Here is a 22,595-nt window from a genome sequence, read left to right on the forward strand (position 1 = left end):
GTTCAAGCTGCTCATTAAGAATTCCAATTGCAGCATGTCCCCACCCTGATTTGACTCTCCAACTCGACTGGTCTTCTGGGCGAGAACTCAGTGACCCAACACCTTGGTATCCAAATGCTCAGTTGCTTCATAACCTGGGTTGGCCCAGGGTTGGCCACCGCCCTCCCTCGAGGGAAAATGCTGTTTGTACAAGTTGGCACCTGGTAAAGCTAACCTCGCTAAAACCGCAGGGCCTTCCCACCTCCCAGGAACACCCTCCCGTGGAAGGGGGTGACAGCCAAGACACTCTGTTGCTCAGGTCAGGCCCTACCACACATATGCAGCTGTGATTCTGTATGTTGGCAAAAAATAAAAAATAAAAAAAAGGCTGTCACCATGGCAACCCAGGCTGGCTCAGCCTCTGGGATCAGTCCAACACCCAGGGAAAGAAGGTGGGGTTTGGAGGCAGAACTAACACAGCCTGGCTGTCTGACCTCAGGCAAGACATTCAGTTTTTCTCTGCCTCAGTTTCTACATCTGTAAAATGATGCTGAAGCTCCTTATCCTATCCACCTCCAGGACTAAAGAGGAATAATCTGTGAACCGTAAAACACAAGAGGAGTAGAGTGTCCCTAGCTTTGGTTTGTCCCCAAATTGCCGTGTGTGACTTTGGGCAAATCACTTAACCTCTCTGTGCATCAGCTGCTCTATTTATAAATAAGAAAGTAATGTCCACTGTGATAACTTCCCAGATGTATTGTCAGGCGCCTGTGAGAATCCCAGAATCTCAAAGTTGGAAGATATCTTAGCCCTTACTACCCATGCAAGAATCCCTTTGATAAGTTCTCTGACTGAGGTACTCGTCCCACCTCTGCTTGATTACCTCCAGGGGCGGAGAGCTCATGACTGCACAACTTCCCAAGCAGCCATCGCTATGTGACACTAATTATAAGAAAGTTCTTCTGTATAGTATGTTTTACAGTTAAATATTTGTTTACAAGTATTAGTAATGCTTTTCAGAGCTATTTCTGCTCCTGATTTTACCAGAAGGCTTGCACAGGGTAGAAATTAGCAGTGATCAGCAAGGAGCAGGTGCAGGCCCAGCTCTGGAAGTTTGTGGCTTAGTGTGGTGGAAGGAGTATAGGGTCACACACTCTAGGATAAAATCCCACTTTGTCCACTTACTGGATGGTTGACCTTGGGCAAGTCATATTACCTCTCCAAGCCTCAGTATTGTGATCAGTAAAATGAGGATAGAAATACCTACCTCGTAGTATTGCTGTGAGAATCCAGCATGACGGCACTTCTTATTAAGCTTACAACCCTAACTTCCCAGACGGGATTCTGGAGGTTAAGGAGCAGGGGTTACACATTCCTCTGCCACCCCCTCAACAGCATGTCTGCCCTCTCAGCCCCATCTGGCGCTGTAAGCCCTTATGGGCCATGGCTGTGCTCCTCTCAGAAGGAGGGAGAAGTTCATCTCCCCCTCATGGGGGCGCCTGCAGCACAGCCTGGAGCAGCTGGTGGTCCATATGTCAGGGCCTTCTCCCTCTCAGGCCTGTACCAGGGGCCGTAAAGGGAAGACAATGCAATGGTTTCAAGACCAACTTCACCCCTCCCTGTAATTCACCCGCCTCAAGGCCAGCACCCTTCCCTGCCCACAGATTCAGTGGACACTAAGCAAGTGCCCAGGGTGGCACTTGGTGAAGGCCCTCAACTGTACCAGCGTTTTAGTAGGACTCTCATATAGGGCAAAAAGCCTCTAGACCCCAAAAGAATGTAGTCTGGCAGTGGACTTCCAGGCACGGTGACAGGAACTTGGGGAAAGCTATTGTCGGGTAGGAAAGGGGTCCTTTGTCCTCAATATGAAAGGAGTCAGGACACCTGGTCTAGTTCTACCATTGACTCGCTGTGGGCTTTCTGGAGCCCGTGGCTTAATTGTTCCCTGCCTTGCTTTCCTCATGTGAAAAATGACAGGTTGATTCCCGAGACCTTCCCTGCTTCAGCATTCTAGGTTTTCCCATTCGTCGGATGCAGGATGAGATGGCAAAATCGCCATGGACCTCTCTCGGAGGTGAGCCGCTGACCGCTCGCTCCTCTTTGCTTCCTCCACAGACGAGTACCTCCGAGTCCTCAATGTGGGTGTGGCCGAGGTGAAGAAATCCTTCCTGGGGCCCTTGTCCCCGTCCTGCAAGATGGTGCCGATGATGAGGCAGTTTCTGTACCGGGTCCTACCTGAGGACTCCTACAAGGTCACCACGGGGAAGCTCCACGTGGCCCTCACCCGGCTCACGGATGGAGAGAGTGTCGTGGTTTCAGAGTTTACATCTAAGGAAGAACTCATTGAGGCAAGAAGGGAGTGGGGGCGGGGAAGGAGAGAGGTTGGGAGGCTGGTCCTGCTTCTCTTGACAGGCCCCTGGGATGGTCCACCTGTCTGCCTCATTTCGTTCCTCCTCTTTTCTACTTCCCTAGTCCTTCCCACCCTTCACCCTCCTGGCATCTCTCTGTGTCAGGCACACTGTTGGAGGAGATGGACACAGAGAAGCCCAAGACGAATCAGACTTGGTCACCATCCTCAGACTTCAACACCCAGAGTCTCCAAGGGCTCATCACCTCCTTTTGCCTCTGCCCTGCCCTGGGTGCTGATTCTGCTGCCTCTCAGAGGCCTGAGTGTGACCAACAGAGGTCCCCTGTCTTCTTTAGGGCCTCCCAGCCTGGGTTGTAATGTGTCCCCCGTGAATTACTCCCAGTTTGTGAGTCACAGGCCCCCCTTCTGTCTCCTCTCTTCTAGTGGCCCTTGATAAAAGTATTGAATTTTCAGTAAATGGGTTATCACTTAGGAAAGCACTCTAACAGTGCACTGTGCTCATCTCCTTAATATAAATTTTAGCTATGAATTATTATTGCTGGAGAGTGCGATGGATATGCCCAATTTTCTTTCAGGACAAAGGGGTTAGGCTGCATGGCCCTCCATCTGATATTCCACTCCCCTCTCTTCCCCCCAAAACAAGGCTCTTACCACCCCATCCTCACATTCCCACACTGGCTTGGCTGTGATCCTGGGGGTGGGGATGAATAGGCAGTGGGAATGGATACCTCTCCACCTACCTCATGTCCCCTGGGTTTGTTAGCACCCAGCTCTGTAAGACTTTTCTGTTCCCAGCCCTGTCCCACCACTTCCCACTCTTGCCCATGCCAACCCTAGCAAACCACACACAAAGCAGGCCTCTGTGCCTTTGCACGGGCTGTGCCCTCTGCCTGGGATGCCCTTCCCTTCTTCCTACTCCATTTCACCTGCTTGACGAGACTCCAGTCACTTCTGCCAGGGAACTTTCCTTCATCACCTGCCTGCCCTACACCCCCCTGGGTTGGGTGGTTCTCCTTTGGGGCTACAATGCCCATGCTCACCTCCATCACCCCATGTACTGTCACCTGCTTGCTTGTTCCTGGTCTGTGAGCAGAGCCAAGGGTGGGCATCTCACCCTCCTTTGATTCCAGGGCCTGGGCCCAGACAGACACACACTAATGATTGTTGAATCCCATTGGATTCAAGGAAATTTGGTGCTAGAAGGGACCCTGCAGATCATTGAGGTCACCTCTCCCTTGAAAGCTGGGACGTCAGGCCCAGACTGACCAAGTAGTTACCAAGTCGGTTACCAAGGACCCAGCTAGCTAGGTCCAGGCCAGGAAATGAACTTGGCCCTGCACTTCCCAGGGCAGTGCCTCTGCCTTGGGTTTAAGGAAGGCCAGGCTGTTGGTGGCCCAGCGGCCTGCTGGTGAACCCTCTCCACCCAACCGCAGGGCCTCGGGCCTCTCAGCTCTCTTCTCTTCCCACAGGCCCTGTACTGCAGCTGCTTTGTCCCCGTGTACTGCGGCCTCATCCCCCCGACTTACCGTGGCGTGGTGAGTGCTCTGGCGGAAGAGGGGAGCAGGCCGGGATGCAGGGATGGCTCAGGGTCCCTGTGACCCACATCCAGGAAAGCAGAAGGATGGTCTTGGAATTCAGTGAGAGGACCACGAGTTGGAAAGTTTCTTGTGTTTTTCTACTCAGAATTCCCAAACAGATGGATTTCTGGGTCTTTAAGCTGAACTTTCCCGGCTGAGTTGGGCTTCTCTCTGGTTGGACCCACCAACCCACCACTGGGCCTGGAAAACCAAGATTTCACAGGCTTGCTGGATTTTCCCAGACTTGACAGAGAGCATAGACTACGGACTCTGGAACTCTGGGACCTGGAACCTTGAATAATGGGAACCTTCGAGGTCATCTAGGCTAGTGCCTCCCAGACTTTAAGGTGCCCAGGAATCACTCGGGGGTCTTGTGAAATAATGCAAATTCTGGGTCTGGGGTGGGGCCTGAGAGTCTGCACCGCTCACCAGCTTCAGCTGTTGCCGGTGCTGCTGGTCCACAGACCACACTCTGAGTAGGAGGTCTCATCCGTGCCCCCTCCTCATTTTATATGTAGAGAAAATGAGATCCAGAGACTAGGATTCCGCTGGTAGATGGAGCCCGTGTTGCATCTGCTGTAACCCTCAGGCCCCTCAGAGAGTTGGAGCCTTGGTATTTGTTGTCCTTCATTCATAGTTGGGGAATCAGAAGCCCCAAGAGGGGAAGGGACTTGAGGGTGGGCACATGGTGGCCGGTGGGGAGGCCATTGTCGGGGTGCTCTGCAGAGTGTTGAGGGTGCCTGACCTCAACAGAGGGAGGCACTTTGGACCCGTGGCAGTGTGGGGAGGGGATATTTCACAACTGCTCAGACCCGCTCCATTCCCCAGCCCCGCCCTCAGCAGTTGAGTGGCTCTCGGAGGGGAAGCTGTGACGGGGAGCGTGCTCCTGCTGTATCCAGAGTATGGGTGCCCCTTCCCCACAGAGGCCTGGGAGCCCCAGTCTCAGCACTATTAAGAAGGCTGAGGGGAGACGGTGCAGGGACAGAGCACCGGGCTGGGAGTCCAGAGGCCACCGTGCACTCATCGAGTGACCTTGGGCACACCACTCACCCACCCGGACCTTGGTCTCAGGGCTTGTCCTGAGGGACCTGTTTCCTTGGTGGATTCCCAAGTCAGGGAGAGGACCCCTGACCCCTGATGGGCATCTCTCTCTCCGCCCCCCCACAGCGGTACATAGATGGGGGCTTCACGGGCATGCAGCCCTGCTCCTTCTGGACCGACTCCATCACCATCTCCACCTTCAGTGGGCAGCAGGACATCTGTCCCCGGGACTGCCCCGCCATCTTCCACGACTTCCGCATATTCAACTGCTCCTTCCAGTTCTCCCTGGAGAACATCGCCAGGATGACCCACGCCTTGTTCCCTCCAGACCTGGTGGTGAGAGACAGGAGGGACCTGAATGGGGCGGGGAATGGGAGAGGGTGACCTGCTGGGGGTGGGCTGGGGGAGGCAATGGGGCCCACTCAGTTCCATCTGTCTCCTCCCTCAAATGGTCCCTTAAACTTCCTCCTAGACCTGTGCCCTGGCCTTGCCGCTAACCAGCTATGTGACCTTGAACAAGTGCCCTAAGCTCTCCCAGCCTCGATTTTTCTCCCCCGTCAAACGAGATGATGCCAGAACCGCTGATAGGAATGTTCACTGAACTCTGACATGCAGTGTAGGGGTCAGCAAACTATGGCCCGCAGGCCAAATCCAGCCCGGGGCTTGTTTTGCAGAGCATGTGAGCTAAGAATGGGCTTTCCCTTTTTAAAGTGAAGTAAGAAAAAGAAGAAGAAAACATGCGACAGAGACTATATGCGGCCCGCAAAGCCCAAAATATTTATTATCTGTCTTTTACAGAAAAGGCTTTGTGGGCATCTTTCATGTAATCCTCCAGCATCCTCTGTGATAGATACTATTATTATTTGCCTTTTACAGATGAAGAAACTGAGGCTGTGAGCGGTTACATCCACATAGCCACACAGCCAATAAGTGGCAGCTCTGGGATTTAACCCAGTCTCCAAACTCTGCTTGTCATATGGCCCAAAAGCACCTTCCCTGGTTCCACTACAAACATCCCACCCTGTCCCGTCCAGGGGAGGCTGATGGTCAGCTGTGGATGCTTTAACACACTAACACAGCATCACTCCGGACACAAGATCAGGAATTACGCCCGCTTCTTAGCAGATGGTGAGGAATGGACACATTTTGAAAAACCCAACAAATAAAGCTCAAGAGCAATGAAAGTAGCTGCTCCGGGTGAGGGGACAGCGGCTCTCTCCGTTGCTGCAGCCTGAGTTATGCTCCTGGTGTCCCCGCCTTGCAGATCCTGCATGATTACTACTACCGCGGGTACGAGGATGTCGTTTTGTACTTGAGGCGGCTGAGTAAGTGCCAAGTGGGGCCCGGAGGAAGGGGAGGCTTAGAGGGAGAGGCAAAGACAGGAAGCAGAAGAGCTGAGTAAAGGAGATTTCCCCAAAGTTGTGAATTGGAATTGCCCTTCTGGAGAGCAAGAAATGAGTGCTGGGACCTGACAGCCTTCATTGTCCAGGCTGGGCCACAGTGGCCAGAAATTAGGATCTCTGTGGAAAAGGAGCTTCGGGGTTAACAGGTGGGACAGCGTCTAGGGCTTTTGTACAAATATATTTCTGGATTTAAAAACCATATTTAGGAAATACGTAGCTCGTATCTCCTTGGAGAATTCCATTTTGATGTCATTTCATTTTCTTCCATTTTCTTCTTTTTCCAATAAAACCGTATTGTTAATGTAGAACTAGATGTGATTAGTTTATATTTGTGTAAGACTTTGAGTGACATACTGATCAGCAAACGAGAGAGAAGAGCGCTTGCCCTGTGTTGGTCTGGAATGTGTGGTCCCCACAGCTGTATATCATCTGCGCCTTAGAAGGAAGATTCCAGTGACACACTCCAACTCCATGAAGGCCATGGCAGACATCTTTGTTAAAAGGAAAGAAAAAAAACTCTACCATATTTAGAATTAATTCCATAGAATATTTTTCCAGAAAAAAGGATTCCTGGATCAAAGGGTGTTTACCTAATGTTATAGCCTAAGTTTTATTCCATGTTGCCATGTGGTCTTCGTAACTGTCTTTTTGGTAGTTGTATAATATTCCATAACAGTTGTACAGAAAACTTTGATCATTCCTTTGAGTTTCCAAATGCTCACGATTATAAGCAATGCTGTGGTGAACTTTTTGTGTATAAAAATATTTTAGCAGTGAGATTAAAGGGTTGAATGAGGGTTTTTTCCTAGGATATGTTTACCATTTTTTTTTTTCCTTCAAAATTGCTTCGTGTTTTCTCAAGCTCCCCTTATCCTAATCTTTGCTTTCTCCTGGGTCCATTCTCCAAGCCAGGGGGGTGGGGAGCAGGAGAACAGGATGGAGAGAAGGTGGGCTCTGGGGGCAAGTAGCCCTGGGCCAGGATCACCATCCCCCAACCTGTGTGAGCTCAGGAAAATCACTCCCCCTCTCTGACTCTTGGATCCTAATCTGTAAAAAGATTTAGATCCTGGTTCTTGACACATACTGCGTCATCTTGAGCAGGTAATTAATCTCCTGGGGCCTCAGTTTTCTCATCTGTACAAGGGGGCTGATTGTAGAAGCTACCTCAGAGTTTTATTCCTAGCCACGGTCAATGTGGCCCACTGCCAGCTCTGACATCGGAGATAGGAGCCCCCAACCCTCTCTGCAGGACAGACTCCTCCTAACCCTGACTCTCCTCTGACAACTCTCCCATCCTTCACACTTACAAAGGTGACAGCTGTGAAAACTGAGCCCTATGTGTCCAAAAGGAAGACCACCTGAGGGGTGTCGGTGGAGGGTGGAGATAGGGCGTCACCTCCAGAGCCTTGGGAATAGGAGGGGTTGGCTAGGGCCTGGGCTCCTTTTCACCACCAGCTGGGGAGCCCCTCCACTCTTTCCTCAGTGATGGTGTATACCGGGGACCTGGGGTTGGGGGATCCCCTGGTTTGGGACTGGGATCTTGGAGCAGACACCTATGTCCTGCCCCAGGAGACCCCTCAACACCTCAGGTTACAGCCTGGCTGCCTGGCTACCTCCATATCTGTCCCTCCCCTAGAACTTTTCCTTTCTCTTCCTCTCGGGGCAAGCCCTGGGGAGAGTTACAAAGTGAGATGCTAAGCATCTCTAGTCTCTCCCGATTTTGAGTCGCCCCTCTTCCACCCTCTCACCCTCCCCCACTCTTTCACCCTTAGCTGGTGGGGACATTTTCACAGGTATGAATGGCTGCCTTAAACCAAGGATGAAACTCTAATAGTAGCATTTCGGGCATCCAGTAAAGAATTGGGGCAGTATGTGGAGGATGGCAGCTTTTCCCAATGGCGCTGGGATCCCTTCAAGTAGGAACAGACACAATTCATAAGGAAGAAAGTGTCTCGTGCCAGCTACCATCTATTTTTGCTTCCTCTTCCAATTTGCCAGTGTGTGCAAGGGTTTCTCAGTGGAGATTTCAGCTCCACCATCTAAATCCTATCGGGTTTGGTGGCGCTGGATTTTTCTCCTGGCACCAGATGTGAGCAGGAGATACTGACACATCCTGAGAAATTGCGGTTGGTGCCCAGAGCCACAATTCTGCCATCTGGGAACGGAAAACCGGAGTCCACTCCAGCCTCTCGCCCGACTGCTTTCTGGATGGGGGTCAGCTCAGCAGGAAGCCGCACCCTCGAGGTGTCACCCTCAACTCCTCGACTCACATCCTGGCCTCCTCTTTCTCCTCCCCCAGCTCACATCCACCTAATTATTCCTGCTGCCAGGCAAGCCTCCCTCTCCACCCTTGGCCTCCCCTGGCAGCAACCTTCTGCCAAAGGGAAGGGCGTGATTGCTGGCGTGCTTGAAAATCCACATTCCCCGCGTAGACGTGTGGACGGCGGCGTTGAGGGAGGTTGGAGCTCAGAGGATGCCGTGTCTAAAATATCCATCTGGCATCCAGGCATGCCTGGCCAGACCTAACTTCCTTCCTTCCTCCCTCCTTCCCGCCTTCCTGCCATTCTTCCTTCTCTCCCTCTCTTTCTCCCTCTCACAATTTGGTAAGTTTTCACACACACACACACACACACACACACACACACTCCTGTGAAACCAGCACCACAATCAAGGTGATCACACCCAATTCCCTTCACCCCCACAATCCCCACGCAACTCCTGATCCACTGTCTGTCATTAGAGATTAATTGCAATTTCTAGAGTTTTTGATAAATGGAATCTTACAGTATGAACTCGTTTTTTTTTGTCTGCATTCTTTCACTCAGTGTAATTGTTCTGAGATTCATCCATGTTATTTCATGGTATGAATACTTCATTCCTTTTTACATTCCATTCCATTGTGTGAATATAACACAGTTCATTTATCCACTCACCTGTTAATGGACATTTAAGTTGTATCCACTTTGAGGCTATTATGAATACAGCTGCTATGAACGTGCCTCATGCATGGTCTTTGTATGGACATATGCTTTCATTTCTCTTGGGTATATACCTAGGAGTTGAATGATTAGATCATATGGTAGATGTACATTATACAATAGATAAAATAATATTTAATTATATATTTACTTATATATTTATTATATAAATATATAATTTACATATACAAAATTGTGGTAAACATACATAACATAAAATTTACCATCTTAACCATTTTTAAGCATACAGTTCAATAGCGTTAAGTATATTCACATTGTTGTGCAGCCATCTCCAGAACTTTTTCATCTTGCAGAAATGGAACCCTGCCAACAACTCCCCATTTCCCCCTCTCCCCAGACACTGACAACCACCATTCTACTGTCTATTTCTATGATTTTGAATACTTCAGCTACCTCAAATAAGTGGAAACACGCAGTATTTGTCTTTTTGTCACTGGTTTATTTCACTTATAATGTCCTCAAGTTTCATCCATGTTGTAGCAGCTGATAGGATTTCCTTCCTTTTTAAGGCTGAATAACATTCATCGTGTGTATATACTGCATTTTCTTTTTTTTTTTTTTTGTGAGGAAGATCAGCCCTGAGCTAACATCCATGCCAATCCTCCTCTTTTTGCTGACCAAGACTGGCCCTGGGCTAACATCTGTGCCTGTCTTCCTCTACTTTATGTGGGACGCCGCCACAGCATGGCCTGACAAGCTGTGCATCGGTGCGCGCCCGGGATCCGAACCTGCAAACCCTGGGCCGCCGCAGTGGAGCGCACGCACTTAACCGCTACGCCACGGGGCCGGCCCAATATACCACATTTTCTTTATCAATTCATTCATCGATGGACATTTGGGTTGCTTCCACCTCTTGGCTATTGTGAATACTGATGCAATGAATACGGCTGTGCAAACATCTCTTCGAGATTCTATTTTCAATTCTTTTGGATATATATGGGCTAAGACACATACCCAGAATGTATATTTAACTTTTTAAGAAACTGCCAAATTGTTTTTCAAAGTGATTGTACCATTTTACATTCTCACCAGCAATGTACGAGAGTTCCAGATTCCCCCAATTCTCATGGGCACTTGGCATGGTCAGTCTTTTTCATTTTAGCTATTTTAATAGGTGTGTGGTGGTATTAATTGTGGTTTTAATTTGCATTTCCCTTATAACTAATGATGTTAAGCATCTTTTCATTTGCTTATTAGTTGTCTAAATAGCTTCCTTGGTGAAGTGCCTGTTCAACTCTTTTGCCCATTTCCTCCTAGACCTTTATTTTTTCAGAATAATTTTAGATTTAGAGAAAAAATATGAAAATAGTACAGAGAGTTTCTGTATACTCCACATCCAAATTTCCCTATTATCATGTCTCATGTTGGTTAGATGCTATAGTATAGTACATATACAATTTGGTATGTAGTATGGTATATTGTTTATAATTAGTGAACCAATATTGATAAATTATTATTAACTGAAGTCCATACTTTATTCATATTTCCTTAGTTTTTACCAAATGTCCTTTTTCTGATCCAGGATCCCATCCAGGGTACCACATCAGACTTAGTCGTGATGTCTCCTTTGCCTCCTCTTGTCTGTGACAGTTTCTCAGACTTTCCTCGTTTTTAATGACCTTGGCAGCTTTGAGTGATATTTTGTAGAATGTCCCTCAACTGGGGTTTGTCTGATGTTTTTCTCGTGATTAGACTGGGGTTATGGGTTTGGGGAGGAAGACCACAGAGGCAAAGTGCCATTCTTATCACATTATATGAAGGGTACACGCTGTTACACGGCATTCCACTGATGATGTGACCTTGATCACTTGGCTGTGGTGGTGTTTGTCAGGTTCTCCACTGTAAAGTTACTCTTTCTCCCCCTTCCCGGACTATGCTTTTTGGAAGGAAGTCACCATGCATAGCCCACACTTAAGGAGTGGGGAGTTATGCTCCACTTCCTTAAGGGCTGAGTATCTACATAAATTATTTGGAATTCTTCTGCCTGGGAGATTTGTCTCTTCTCCCCCATTTACTTACTTATTTGATCATTTGTTTATATCAGTATGGATTCATGGATACTTATTTTATACTTTAGGTTACTATTCAGTTCTACTTTATTTATTTTGTTACTCAAATTGTTTCAGCTTTGGCCACTGTGAGCTCTTTTGGTTGTCTCTTTTGCCCATTTTAAAAATCAAATTGTTGGGGCTGGCCAGGTGGCATAGTGGTTAAGTTCACGTGCTCCACTTCGGTGGCCTGGGGTTTGCAGGTTCGGATCCCAGCTGCAGACCTATGCACCGCTCATCAAGCCATGCTGTGGCAGGCATCCCACATACAAAATAGAGGAAGGTGAGCACAGATGTTAGCTCAAGGCCAACCTTCTTCAACAAAAAGAGGAAGATTGGCAACAGACGTTAGCTCAGGGCTAATCTTCCTCACCGAAAAAAAAATCAAATTGTTTATTTTCTTATTTAAGAGATTTTAGTTATTCTAGATAAATGCCCTTTATCAGAAATATGATTTGCAAATATTTTCTCCTAGTCTGTGATTCCTCTTTTCAACTCCTTAACAGTATCTTCTGGAAAAGAGTCTTTAATTTTGACTGGATCCATATTATTAATTTTTTCCTTTATGGAGCATGCTTGTGGTGTCATATCTAAGAAATCTTTGCCTTACTCAAGATCACAAAAAGATTTTCTCCTATGTTTTCTTCTAAAAGTTTTATAGTTTTTTGGTTTTTCGTTCATGTCTATGATCCATTTTGAATTAATTTTTAGATAAGGCGCAAAGTGTGCTCTCTTCAGCAGCACATACACTAGATAGGGTACGAAGTATAAATCAAAGTACTTTCTTTTCACATGGACATCCAGTTGTTCCAGCATTGTTTGTTGAAAAAACTATGCTTTCTCCATTGAAATGGCTCTGCACCTTTGACTAAAATCAGCTGTTTGTATATGTCATGGGTCTATTTCTGGACCTTATATTTTGTGCCATTGATAGATTTGTCTTTACATCAATACCATACTGTCCTGATCACTGTAGCTTTATAATAAATCTTGAAACCAGATAGTCTTAGGAATCCAACTTGGTTCATTTTCAAAGTCGTTTTGGCTATTCTAGGTCCTTTGTATTTCCATATGAATTTTAGAATCAGCTTGTGAATTTCCACACAAAAAGCAATCGTGCTATATTTCTCTTGTCAACCTATTCTCTCATCCTCTGCAATTACCACTCTCCCTGATCCCCAGCAAAGGACCTTGCCTCCTACTTCACAGAGAAAACGAAAGCCATCAGAGAGATGTTCTCTCAACTTTGTGCTACCAAATACACAGACCCACTGCTCCCTGTTCCCCCTCCTTCCTAGCACATTAAAGAAAGCATCCCTCTTCCTGCCTAAAGTCATCCCTCCACCGGTGCTCAGACCCCTTCCCCATCTCAGGACTCACCAGTTATCCATGATCCCCCCTCTCTCTTATATTCCAACCTCCACCTTTCAACTGGATCCTCACCAGCAACTTTACATCTACCCTAGTCTTGCCTATTTAAGAAAACTTTCCCTGGGTTCACCTCCCCCTGTCTCCTGACTCAGTCCTGGCTCCTCTCTCTTCCCACTCTGCTTTTCCATCCTAGGGACTCTCCTCCACAGCCACCATCACGGCTTCAGTTACCACCCATAGGAGGGGCTCCCAAATATACTCTGACCCTCATCTCCTCTCTGAGATCCAAACTCATCCATCCCACTGCTCCCCTGTCCTCTCCTTGGACATCTCCAATGCCCCTAAACTCAATATGTCTCCAAACAGCCTCATAACCAGTGCTTTCTCCACTCCTCCCCAGACCCATCCCCTCCACGGTCATATTCTCAGCCAATGGCACCAGCATCCATCCGATTGTGTAAGCCACATACCTCCCCTCATCCCCCAAACAGTCCATCACCAGTTCTCATTTATCTTACCCCCTAAACAGAATCTTCTACTTCTTTCTGTCTCCTTCCAGGTACAAGCCCCAAACACCTCTTACAGCACCCTGACAGGTTTCCCTGGGTCCCCTGTGCCCTTCTCAGTGAGTCTCCACACAGCAGCCACAGTGATCTTGTCAAAACCAGAGGCAGGTCAGCACCTCCCTGCCTCTAAGTCTTCATGGTCTCCATGAAAATCAAGTGTCCTCAGTGCCGTCCCCCAGCCCTTGTGTGGTCTGGCCCCTGCCGCCTCCTCAGCCCCATCTCCCACCACGGTGACCCCAACCCTGCTCCACCCACACTGACCTCTCAGGCCCTCACCCTCCTCGTGCTCCCTCCAACCTGTGGCCTTAGTGCATGCTGTTCTCTCTGTCTGAGATGCTCCTCCTCATCACAGCATCACCACCACCTGGACCACTCGGCCTTCAGATCTCAGTTCAAATATCCCTCCCTCAGAGAGTCCTCCCGATTAACTCCTCTCTGCTCCCCTCTCTCTCAGTACCACGCTCCCCTCTTGTCTAGTACTTGTCTTGGCTAAAACTTGAGGTTATTTGGGTGGTCAACACCTGCCCCCATGCTAGACTCTAAGCACCAAGACGCCAGGAACCATCACACCTGGTTTTGTCTCCTTCACCTCCTCAGTCCTGGTGTAATGCCCAGCACATATAGATGTTCAATAAATATCCATTGAATAAGTGAATTAATATACAATTACTCAATATAAATTCAAGTAACTAAAGAAAGGCCATTGAAAGGTACTAATCCTGTTTATGAAAATAATTTGAGAAACCATTTTTTGCTGATGGCAGGAGTTAGTAATACCCCTGTGATGCCACACCATTGTTTTTCCCAGATGCTGCGTACCTGAATTCTCCCTCCAAGAGAGTGATGTTCCCCCGCGTAGAAGTGTACTGCCAGATAGAGCTCGCCCTCAGCAATGAGTGCCCTGAACATAGCCAACCAAACCTTCAAACAAAACAGGCTAATAGGGAAGAATCTATACAACTTCACACACAGTGGGCTCCGAAAGGGGAAGGAGGGGGTGGCCATGGTCCACCTGTGTCCCCACCTGTGCAGACTCCTGAATCTACATGTGAGAGGCCTGTGGAGTCACCTGATTCGCCGCCTGTCTCTTCATGTGAGCAGTCGCCTGCATCGCCCCTTACCTCTTCATCATCACATCCTCCAACTGACTTGCCACCTGTATCCCTCTCAGCTGTGCACTTGCCACCCAGCTCAACACCTGGGCTGTCGCCTGTATCACCACAGCAGCAGGTACAACAAGCGACTGGATCACCATCCAGATCCCCACCCTCCTGGTCCCCTGTGTCACCCAGGCCATGCCTGGGGCCTTCGGCTGTGGGGGCACCTCAAACATTGCCCCTATGTTCTCCTTCAACATCACCCACACAGCCACCTGTGGAGGATCTGGGCCCAGAGCAACCCCAAGGTATGGACCCTTCTGGCTCATGTCTGGAGCCCCTTAGCAAATGTGTAACTACATGGTGGCTGATCACCATTGCTTCAGAGGGGCACATTGGTGGTGTTAGCAGTTAGCTTTAGTGGCTGTCCCTATTATGAGGACAGGCCCCCAGTAGAGGTCTGTGTATTTGACGTTTGTCCATTTCATTAGTCCAGTGATTCTCAGAAGTGTGGTGCCGGACCAGCAGCAATAGCATCACCTGAGAACTTGTTAGAAATGAGAATTCCCAGGCTCCACTGCAGACCTGCTAAATCACAAACTCTGGGGTGGAACTCAGCAGTCTTTCTTTTTTACAAGCCCTCCAGGTGATTCTTTTGCCCACTAACATTGGAGAACTGCTGTTCTAGTAGATTTTTGTTGTGAAAGCCACTGTGCCCAGGCAGTGCTACTCAAAGAGTGGTCTGTGGACCACTGCCCGTCCCTGAACTATTTGTTACTAGTTCACAGTGAAATGAGTGTAGAAATTGAGAGTAAGCATTCAGAAATGTTTATAGCAATAAGATATTGCCATGACATCCAAGAGCTTGGTTGTTTTCCTACTAATTCATTTGTATTGTATTTTGCAAAAGTACTAGTCCATTATGGATTGCAAATAAGATTTTTAAAAAGTGGTTCTTCACTGCAGATAGTTTGAGAAGCACTGCTGTAGGGGTTGCAAAGATGAAAAGATCTCGATTCCTCACTCTCAGGAACTCTCCCCTCCAGCAGAGGGGATGACATGGATACCAACCTCAAAAATACAAGATAAGGGGCCAGCCATCATGGTGTAGTGGTTAAGTTCAGCGTGCTCCATTTTGGCAACCTGGGTTCATGGGTTCGGATCCTGGGCACAGACCTACACCATTCGTCAGCCATGCTGTGGCGGCAACCCACATATAAAGTGGAGGAAGATTGGTGTAGATGTTAGCTCAGGGCTAATCTTCCTCAAGCAAAAAAAAAAAAAAAACAAGATGAATTATTAAGTCCTATATAACTAACAAAAACAGTGTTGGAGGTATTCATAGAGAATAAGATCGCTTCTCTCTGGGGGAATAGAGAAGGTTTCTTGGAGGTGACAGGCGAGTTAAAGTGGGCAGGATTTTGACAGTCATGGTTTGTGGGATGGGATTGGCTGGAGTAGAAAGGGCATTTTGGATTTTGTTTATTCTAGAAGCTCAGATGCAGAGAAGGAAAGTGTAGTTACATTCAGGATATAGAGGACACCTGTTTGGCCACCATGGATGGTCTGGGTGGGGGCAAGGAGACAGGAGCCCAAATGGTGGACTGAAGCCAGGTGGTAGGGTCCTCCTGGTCCATCAGCCAAGCTTCAATAGTTATGATGGTAAATGGTGGCACAGATTAGCAAGGTTTCCTTCTTTGGCCCAAGTCAGGGGTGACTTTTTCTCTGGAATGGGTTTACTTTGATTCTTTCAATCACAAGGAGACAAAAATGTCAGGACATTAAGAGTCAGAAAATTGGTCAAAGCATTTTACATGCTCTCTTACTTCCTGTTAGGTGAAATGCATTTATGTTATGTTATCACACCTGTGCCTAAAGGTAGCCATCTTCAGGGGCCTGAGCGGTCCTGGGCCCTGAGTCGGCATTCCTCACTCATACTGGGGGTGGACAGAGGACACAGACAGCCCAGTGGTTCTCAACTGGGGGCGATTTTACCCCCAGGAGACATTTAGCAATATCTGGAGACATTTTTGGTTGTCACCTAGTGGGTGACATCTAGTGAGTAGAGGCCGGGGATGCTGCTAAACATCCTACAATGCACAGCCCCACAACAAAGAATTATGTGGCCCTTAATGTCAGCAGCACTGAGGTTGAGAAACCCTGTTCCGGCCTCCAGCTAAGCTTCAGCAGGAACATCCTAGGCTGTCTGTGGGGATGGGCAGAGCCCAGCCCCCTCAGGGGTCAGTGTGTTCAGTCATTGATGGCCATGGTGTTGTTGGGGGGCAGGGGGTTGCAGAAAGTCCTAGAAAAATCCATAAACAAAGGAACTGCAGTAGATTTGGGAGAACCAAGGCCCCCAAATGAAAGAACTTCAGGTAGAGGAATTTAAATAGATTCTATATTATTTTTATTTACATGTATTACATAATTACATATTACTCTTCATATATTGTATATCCTCATACTCATCAAAAACCTGCAAAGGGCTTACTTAAGAACAATGGTCATAAAACTATTAATATTTTCTATTCCAAGAAAAAAGAAAAAAGCATTACAGAAAGCAGGTGATGGAAGTTTCAGGCCTCTATGGGGGATTTTCCTGAAAACTTTCCCTAACGTGGCTACTTTTCGTGAGGGAATTGTTATAATCTTACATCAGGGGTCAGCATCTGTCCTTCTGCTGATGTCACTGCCCTGGGTCTCAGTCAAATCCAACAACATGATTCTGGTCCTAAACAGGAGAGTTTGGGAATGAAGGAGTTCTTTATTGTTCCTAAACACTCTCGATTACCTCCTGTTGTTATTTCAAAAATGACGAAGTTCCCCTTTCCCGCATCTCACCCGTGTATCCTGTATCTTTACTTTGCGCTGTAGCCCCCCTTGACTCTTCAAATCCAAAAAGCGCTGTGCCTCTGGTTAATGTGAAGGAAACCACCAGCGAGCCTCACGCAACGTAAGTTTCTCCTGAATTTGGAATGTGGTCTGGGGTGGGATGCCCGGCTAAACCATACTTTCCATCTCTGTAGCTGCCCGAGGGACACGGATCCTTTGCTAGTTTGTGTGATCACAGTCCACCCCTTTACAGTTCACACACCACCACCCCCACCCCCCCCCATCTCCCTTCTTCAGAGGAGCGATCCAGGGCAAATGAGCCTGCTCATGCTGACAGTGTCATTCTCTTCAGCCCCCTGCTGTGCCCCCTGGGGAAGGCACCTCCTCTGAGTGCAGTAGGAGAATGCACACCCCCAATATGTTACTCTCTGGTGATGCCCCAGTTCCAGAGAGCCAGCAGGCATGCCACATCCTAGCCTCAGGTAGCCCCTGCACGGTATGAATGAGGGACTCCATCAAAGGCCTCCCTTACTCCAAATTATTTTCTGTCAGCATGATAAGGGGACTAAGATTCTTGTAAAGTGGCCCCAGAAAATAGTTTTTATAATGCACATCGATTGTCTGGATTGTGTAACATGTACTCCGTTATTATCTTTGCAGTCATTATGAGAGGGCCTGGGGACCTGTATTTTTTGAAGTTCCCTGGGGATCACATTACCCAGGCTCCCTTGCTGGCTGGATACCAGCTGGGTTAGCCAGTGGAAGGCCCCAGCAGGAGATCAGAGGCTGGGTCAAGGGTGTCTCCCTGCCACCGACCTCATCTCTCCTGCCTTGGAGCAGCTCTGGCGAGGGCTGGGTTTCTCCACAGCCACAGTTACAGCTATTGGAGAGCAAGGCCTGACGCACTCTCACTTTTGATGTTCCCACTCCATATCATATCAAATACGTTAAATATATACCTGCTTCTCACATTAAGTATAATTTTAATTATAAAACTTTTTGAAAGAGTTTGCATAAATTCAATCATTTTGTGCTTGGGTATTGTGCATTTTGTTCACGTGATTTAAACTTTATCATATTGAATATAACTGTATAAAAGTTTAATTGCATTTCAGTTAACTAGTTGGCATGATGTTACTTAGATAAATATTCATTGATTACAAAATAAAAGTTCCCGCTGGTGAGCTCTGATGCACGGCCAGGGTTGAGAACCACAGCGCTGGTGTGTCTGAATGCCTGCAGAGCTGGACCAGGTCCCTGAGAGTGGAGGACACAGGACAGACCATTAACAAACCACTCACTTCATCTCTTTGCCCAGGGAGAGCCCTGCTGGAGACTCCAAGTGGGTGAACAAGGTATTCAAGAAGAGCAAACAGAGGACAAGCGGCACCAGAAGGGGCTTCCCAAGACATCCACGATCCAAGAAACCTGGCAGCGAAGTGCAGTGAGCACGACTACTGTTTCTTAAACCCCACAGGGAGGAGCAGCTCCAGGAACAGCCTCAGGAGGGTTACAAGGCGTAGAGGGGGTGACAGTAAGGAGGGATTAGGAGCCAGGCTGTGGAGTCGGACACACGCATCATAAAATCCCCGCTCTGCCACAGCCTCCCTCGGCTATCGTGCTTAGGACACGTGGTCTCTCTGAGCCTCTATTTCCTTATCTGTAAAATGGGGATAACACCAGCTCATAAGCTTGTTCTGAGGGTTTAATGAGGTCAACTATGGAAATTGCTTCACTAGTAATTCCATCACTATGGAAGATGTGCGCTAGCACTCAATAATTCATAGATATTATGCTTATATAACTCCCAGAGGTCAACTTGCTACCTCTCAGCCGCTGAATAGAACTGTACTTAAAACCCAGAATAGACAGGCGTGTGCCCACCTGACCCTCAACATGTAGAGCTCCAAGCTGTTGCCAGCCTACAACTAAAAGCCCTAACGATGTAGGCCTGCTTCTTAGAGCTTTTTGACTCTATTATATTGTCGTTGATTTAATCAGTCCACCTTTACTGAGCTCCTGCTAAGTGTCAAGCCCTCTTCTTGGCTCTGAGGACACCAAAGATGAATTAAACTCCATCCCCAACTTTCAGGAGTTTACCCCAAACTGAACTTTAGACCAAAGACAAGAGTAAAATCTGCTAATTTGCCCAACTGTGATCCCCATATAAACCAAGTCAATTTTTTTACTAAACCATAACATTGTTTGTAAAGGCACATGCATATATATATATATACACACACACACACACACACACACACACACACACACATACACACTTGCAAATTTAAAATGCCAGCCTCAGACACCGACCAAGCTGGGTATCATCTACAATTATTTTCCTGGATTGTCAAAGTATTCTCTGAATGGAACAGACTCACACAGCTATTTAAGTTGCTTCAAGCTTTTCTTGGTCAGAAAAATCCCTAAATCATTCTAAGCAACATCCTTCCGGGATACCTCTGTTCCACGCGGGGGTCCCTGGGCAGGCACAGGGATGTGTCAGGTAGATCAGGGTCACCCTGGCAGCCCCAGGCCCACTTCGAAGTCTGGACAAGTAGGTGCTTGGTGGGTGGTGGGGAACAGTGTGGCCGGGAGGAGATTCTCAGAGCTGCTGCAGGAAACGGGGCAGACCCATGTGTCGTTTTCTGGATTAAAGGATGGGCCGGGAGTGTGCAGGACCCAGCGGGCAGTTGGTGGTCCCTGGGGGTCATGGGATCAATGCAGGCTGGGATTAGTCTCACCCTGTTCCTGGGTCTCCAGCCCCAAGACTTCCCTGACCTTTGAGTGTCCGTATCTCTGCTCTAGGAGCTCAGGGTCAAGTTTGGTCATGAGAAGCAGGCAGGTCTGCTGTGGGTGAGGAAGCCTCCCTGGGGCTGGAAGGGCCATCTGGGAGCAGGACCCAAACTCAGGTCCCTTCATTCCAGGGCCGGGCCTCTTCCCGTACATCAGAGCAGTGGGAACTACGCAGTTCAACCAGGGCTACGTTGGTTGATAAACTTCTGGGAATCAAGGTGCTTCATAAAGAAGCAGCATGTGACAAAAACAAGCAAAACGGCGTCCATAAGCTGTGGGAACACTGTTGTCAGTGGGTCACACGTCCTGCCCTAGGCAGGTGGTGTCGGTGGCGCTCCTTTATAGAACAGCTTATGAAACTGCCTGGAGGCAATTTACCAGTTGATGATCTTAAGCAATTCCATGCAAATCTACTGCTTTGAGCTTCAAAGACCAGGGAGGGGGTAGAAAAGAGAAGCTCAAAAATGATAGGCTTAGAGAAGGACGAGTAATCCAGGAAGAGGAGAAATCTGCTCGTTTCCTCCCAAACTGCAATCACAAGAGACACTGTCACCTCCATGGACTAGCCCTGTGTAAATTCCTGGTTCCCATCTGATATCCCTCCCAACAAAGAGAGAAGCTAGAATAAAAGCTACAGGGTGGGTGGTCCATACGTTAATCTGTGTGCGTGTGTTCTAAATCAGATGTTCAAATTCACGCTCTGATGTAGGCTGCATTAGTCAGTTATTGCTGCTCTGATAATGCTACATAACAAACAACACCCCCCCCCCAAGATCTCAGTGGATTACAAAACAGACATTAGTTTTTCTCTCTCATGGGTCTATGAGTTGGCTGGGATAGTTCTGCTTAGTGTACAGATTGGGATCGAGTCTGCTCCCCTTTCATTCCAGGACCAGCAGTAATGCCAGCTGTGCCCTTCTTGGGAGCATAGCCAGATATATATATCAACCTAGCTTTCCTCCGCTGGCCGTGTCTCTCCTCCAGTGAGAGCCCAGTGTCATCTGACTGAGGTTCTATAACTGGCCTCAAAGTGGAAAGACAGATTGAGGAATGGAGAGACTGCCTACAGGCTACAAATGGAGAAAGAGGAGGTCCATCTTGCTAATTGCTACCTAGTCCCTCCTAATAGCCACCAAGCCTGTCAGACTCCCCAAATTTCCCCCATTAGAGAACCCCTTCTTTGAGTTACTGTGGAATCCCCCCTAGTCCAATGTGAATGTGGTAATAATAGCTAAAATTTATATAGTGCCTATTATGTTCCAGGCACCATGACACAGAGAGGTTAAGTAACATGTCCAAAGTCACACAGTGACTGCCACAGTGGTGGCAGAGCCAGGATCTGAATCCAGGTTGTCTGTCACCAGCATCTTGATGTTGACCATAAGTGATACAGCCTCCCAGGATAGACGGAGCCCTGGAGGGAGAGTCGGGAGTCATGGGTCTCATCCTAGTTTCTCCATTTGGGCAGGGAGAGGCCTGGAGGTGCACTCAGAGGTGCACGTGGAGATGTGGCAGGGGCGGTCAGGCCGGCTTGCGTGCCATGCTGACTAGTTGAACTGACTTGGTTGAACTTCGCTGCACTGCTAGGGAGTCATCACAGGGTTTAAACCTCAGAATGACACGGTCAGATTTGAAAATCATGCAAGAATGTGCACGTCCACATCCCAGCATTTCTCTGAGGTGGGCTCTGCAGGTGTCTTCCTGCAGTGTCTCAGAGAGGGCAAGTGACTTGCCCAAGGTCCTACAGCAGCTGGAGGAGGGCTGGGAACTCAGGTCTTCCCATTCCTCCTTTTTGTCTCATTTCTCCTCACATGTGCTTCCTTGGCTTCTCACACCCGGGTCTGCTCCCTGCCCACTCGACTTCTCTCTGCTCTCCACTTCTCAGACGGCTTGGGTCACTACCAGCCTCATTTCAGCCGGATCCAGGACTACAGCTGCCCTGAGGTGTGGAACTCCCCAGGGTGTCCCTGCAGGCTGCGCACTGCCTGCCCTGTCCCGGAATGCTGTGGTGACCTCTGAGCCCCGTCGACCCAGCTTCCTATCTGCCCCCACCTGCCTCTTCCTGGGCACAGTCAAGGCCAACTCTAGACTATGTAGTGCCTTGTGCACTAAGAAAACAGCACCCTTTCCTTGAGAACTTGACTGCCAGCTGCTGGAAGATTGTCATAATATATGATTTTGTTAGGACAGTTGACTGCCAATGGCTAGAAATCTTTATGAGTGGCATATTAAGCTACAAAACTGTATAAATAACATACACTAAACCATACAAATAACGTACCATATAAGTATGTCTATGAAGTGGCTGCCCCTTTGTGTTGGCAGGGTATCTTTGTACAGTGTGCAGTCTGCACAACTGTACTCAGCACTCTTGAGGCCATTTTACCTCTTCCCCCGTCCTGAAAAACCAAATATTACCCAGACTTGTGTAAACTGAATAATGTTTTAAACACTCTTATCAACTCCTGCTCTGCAAGTGGACTTCTCCCATTGCTAAAGACCTTTGTATAACAAAGTG

At 48.1% G+C, this 22,595-nt stretch overlaps 1 protein-coding gene across 1 annotated transcript in view; it reads left to right on the top strand.

Annotated features, from left to right (window-relative positions):
• The window catches only part of PNPLA1 (patatin like domain 1, omega-hydroxyceramide transacylase), a 42,500-nt gene extending 20,404 nt beyond the window's left edge, over positions 1 to 22,096 (top strand). The window contains 9 exon segments of the mRNA XM_014782769.2: positions 2,095 to 2,327; positions 3,817 to 3,882; positions 5,092 to 5,301; positions 6,230 to 6,290; positions 14,161 to 14,757; positions 17,324 to 17,402; positions 18,600 to 18,725; positions 21,917 to 21,972; positions 21,975 to 22,096. Of these exon segments, the coding sequence (XP_014638255.2) occupies positions 2,095 to 2,327; positions 3,817 to 3,882; positions 5,092 to 5,301; positions 6,230 to 6,290; positions 14,161 to 14,757; positions 17,324 to 17,402; positions 18,600 to 18,725; positions 21,917 to 21,972; positions 21,975 to 22,096 (1,550 nt within the window).
• Positions 22,097 to 22,595: the final 499 nt, after the last annotated feature.

The sequence above is a fragment of the Ceratotherium simum genome, chromosome 13 (assembly GCF_057802395.1).
Source record: "Ceratotherium simum simum isolate JZ-2026a chromosome 13, ASM5780239v1, whole genome shotgun sequence".
NCBI lineage: Eukaryota > Metazoa > Chordata > Mammalia > Perissodactyla > Rhinocerotidae > Ceratotherium > Ceratotherium simum.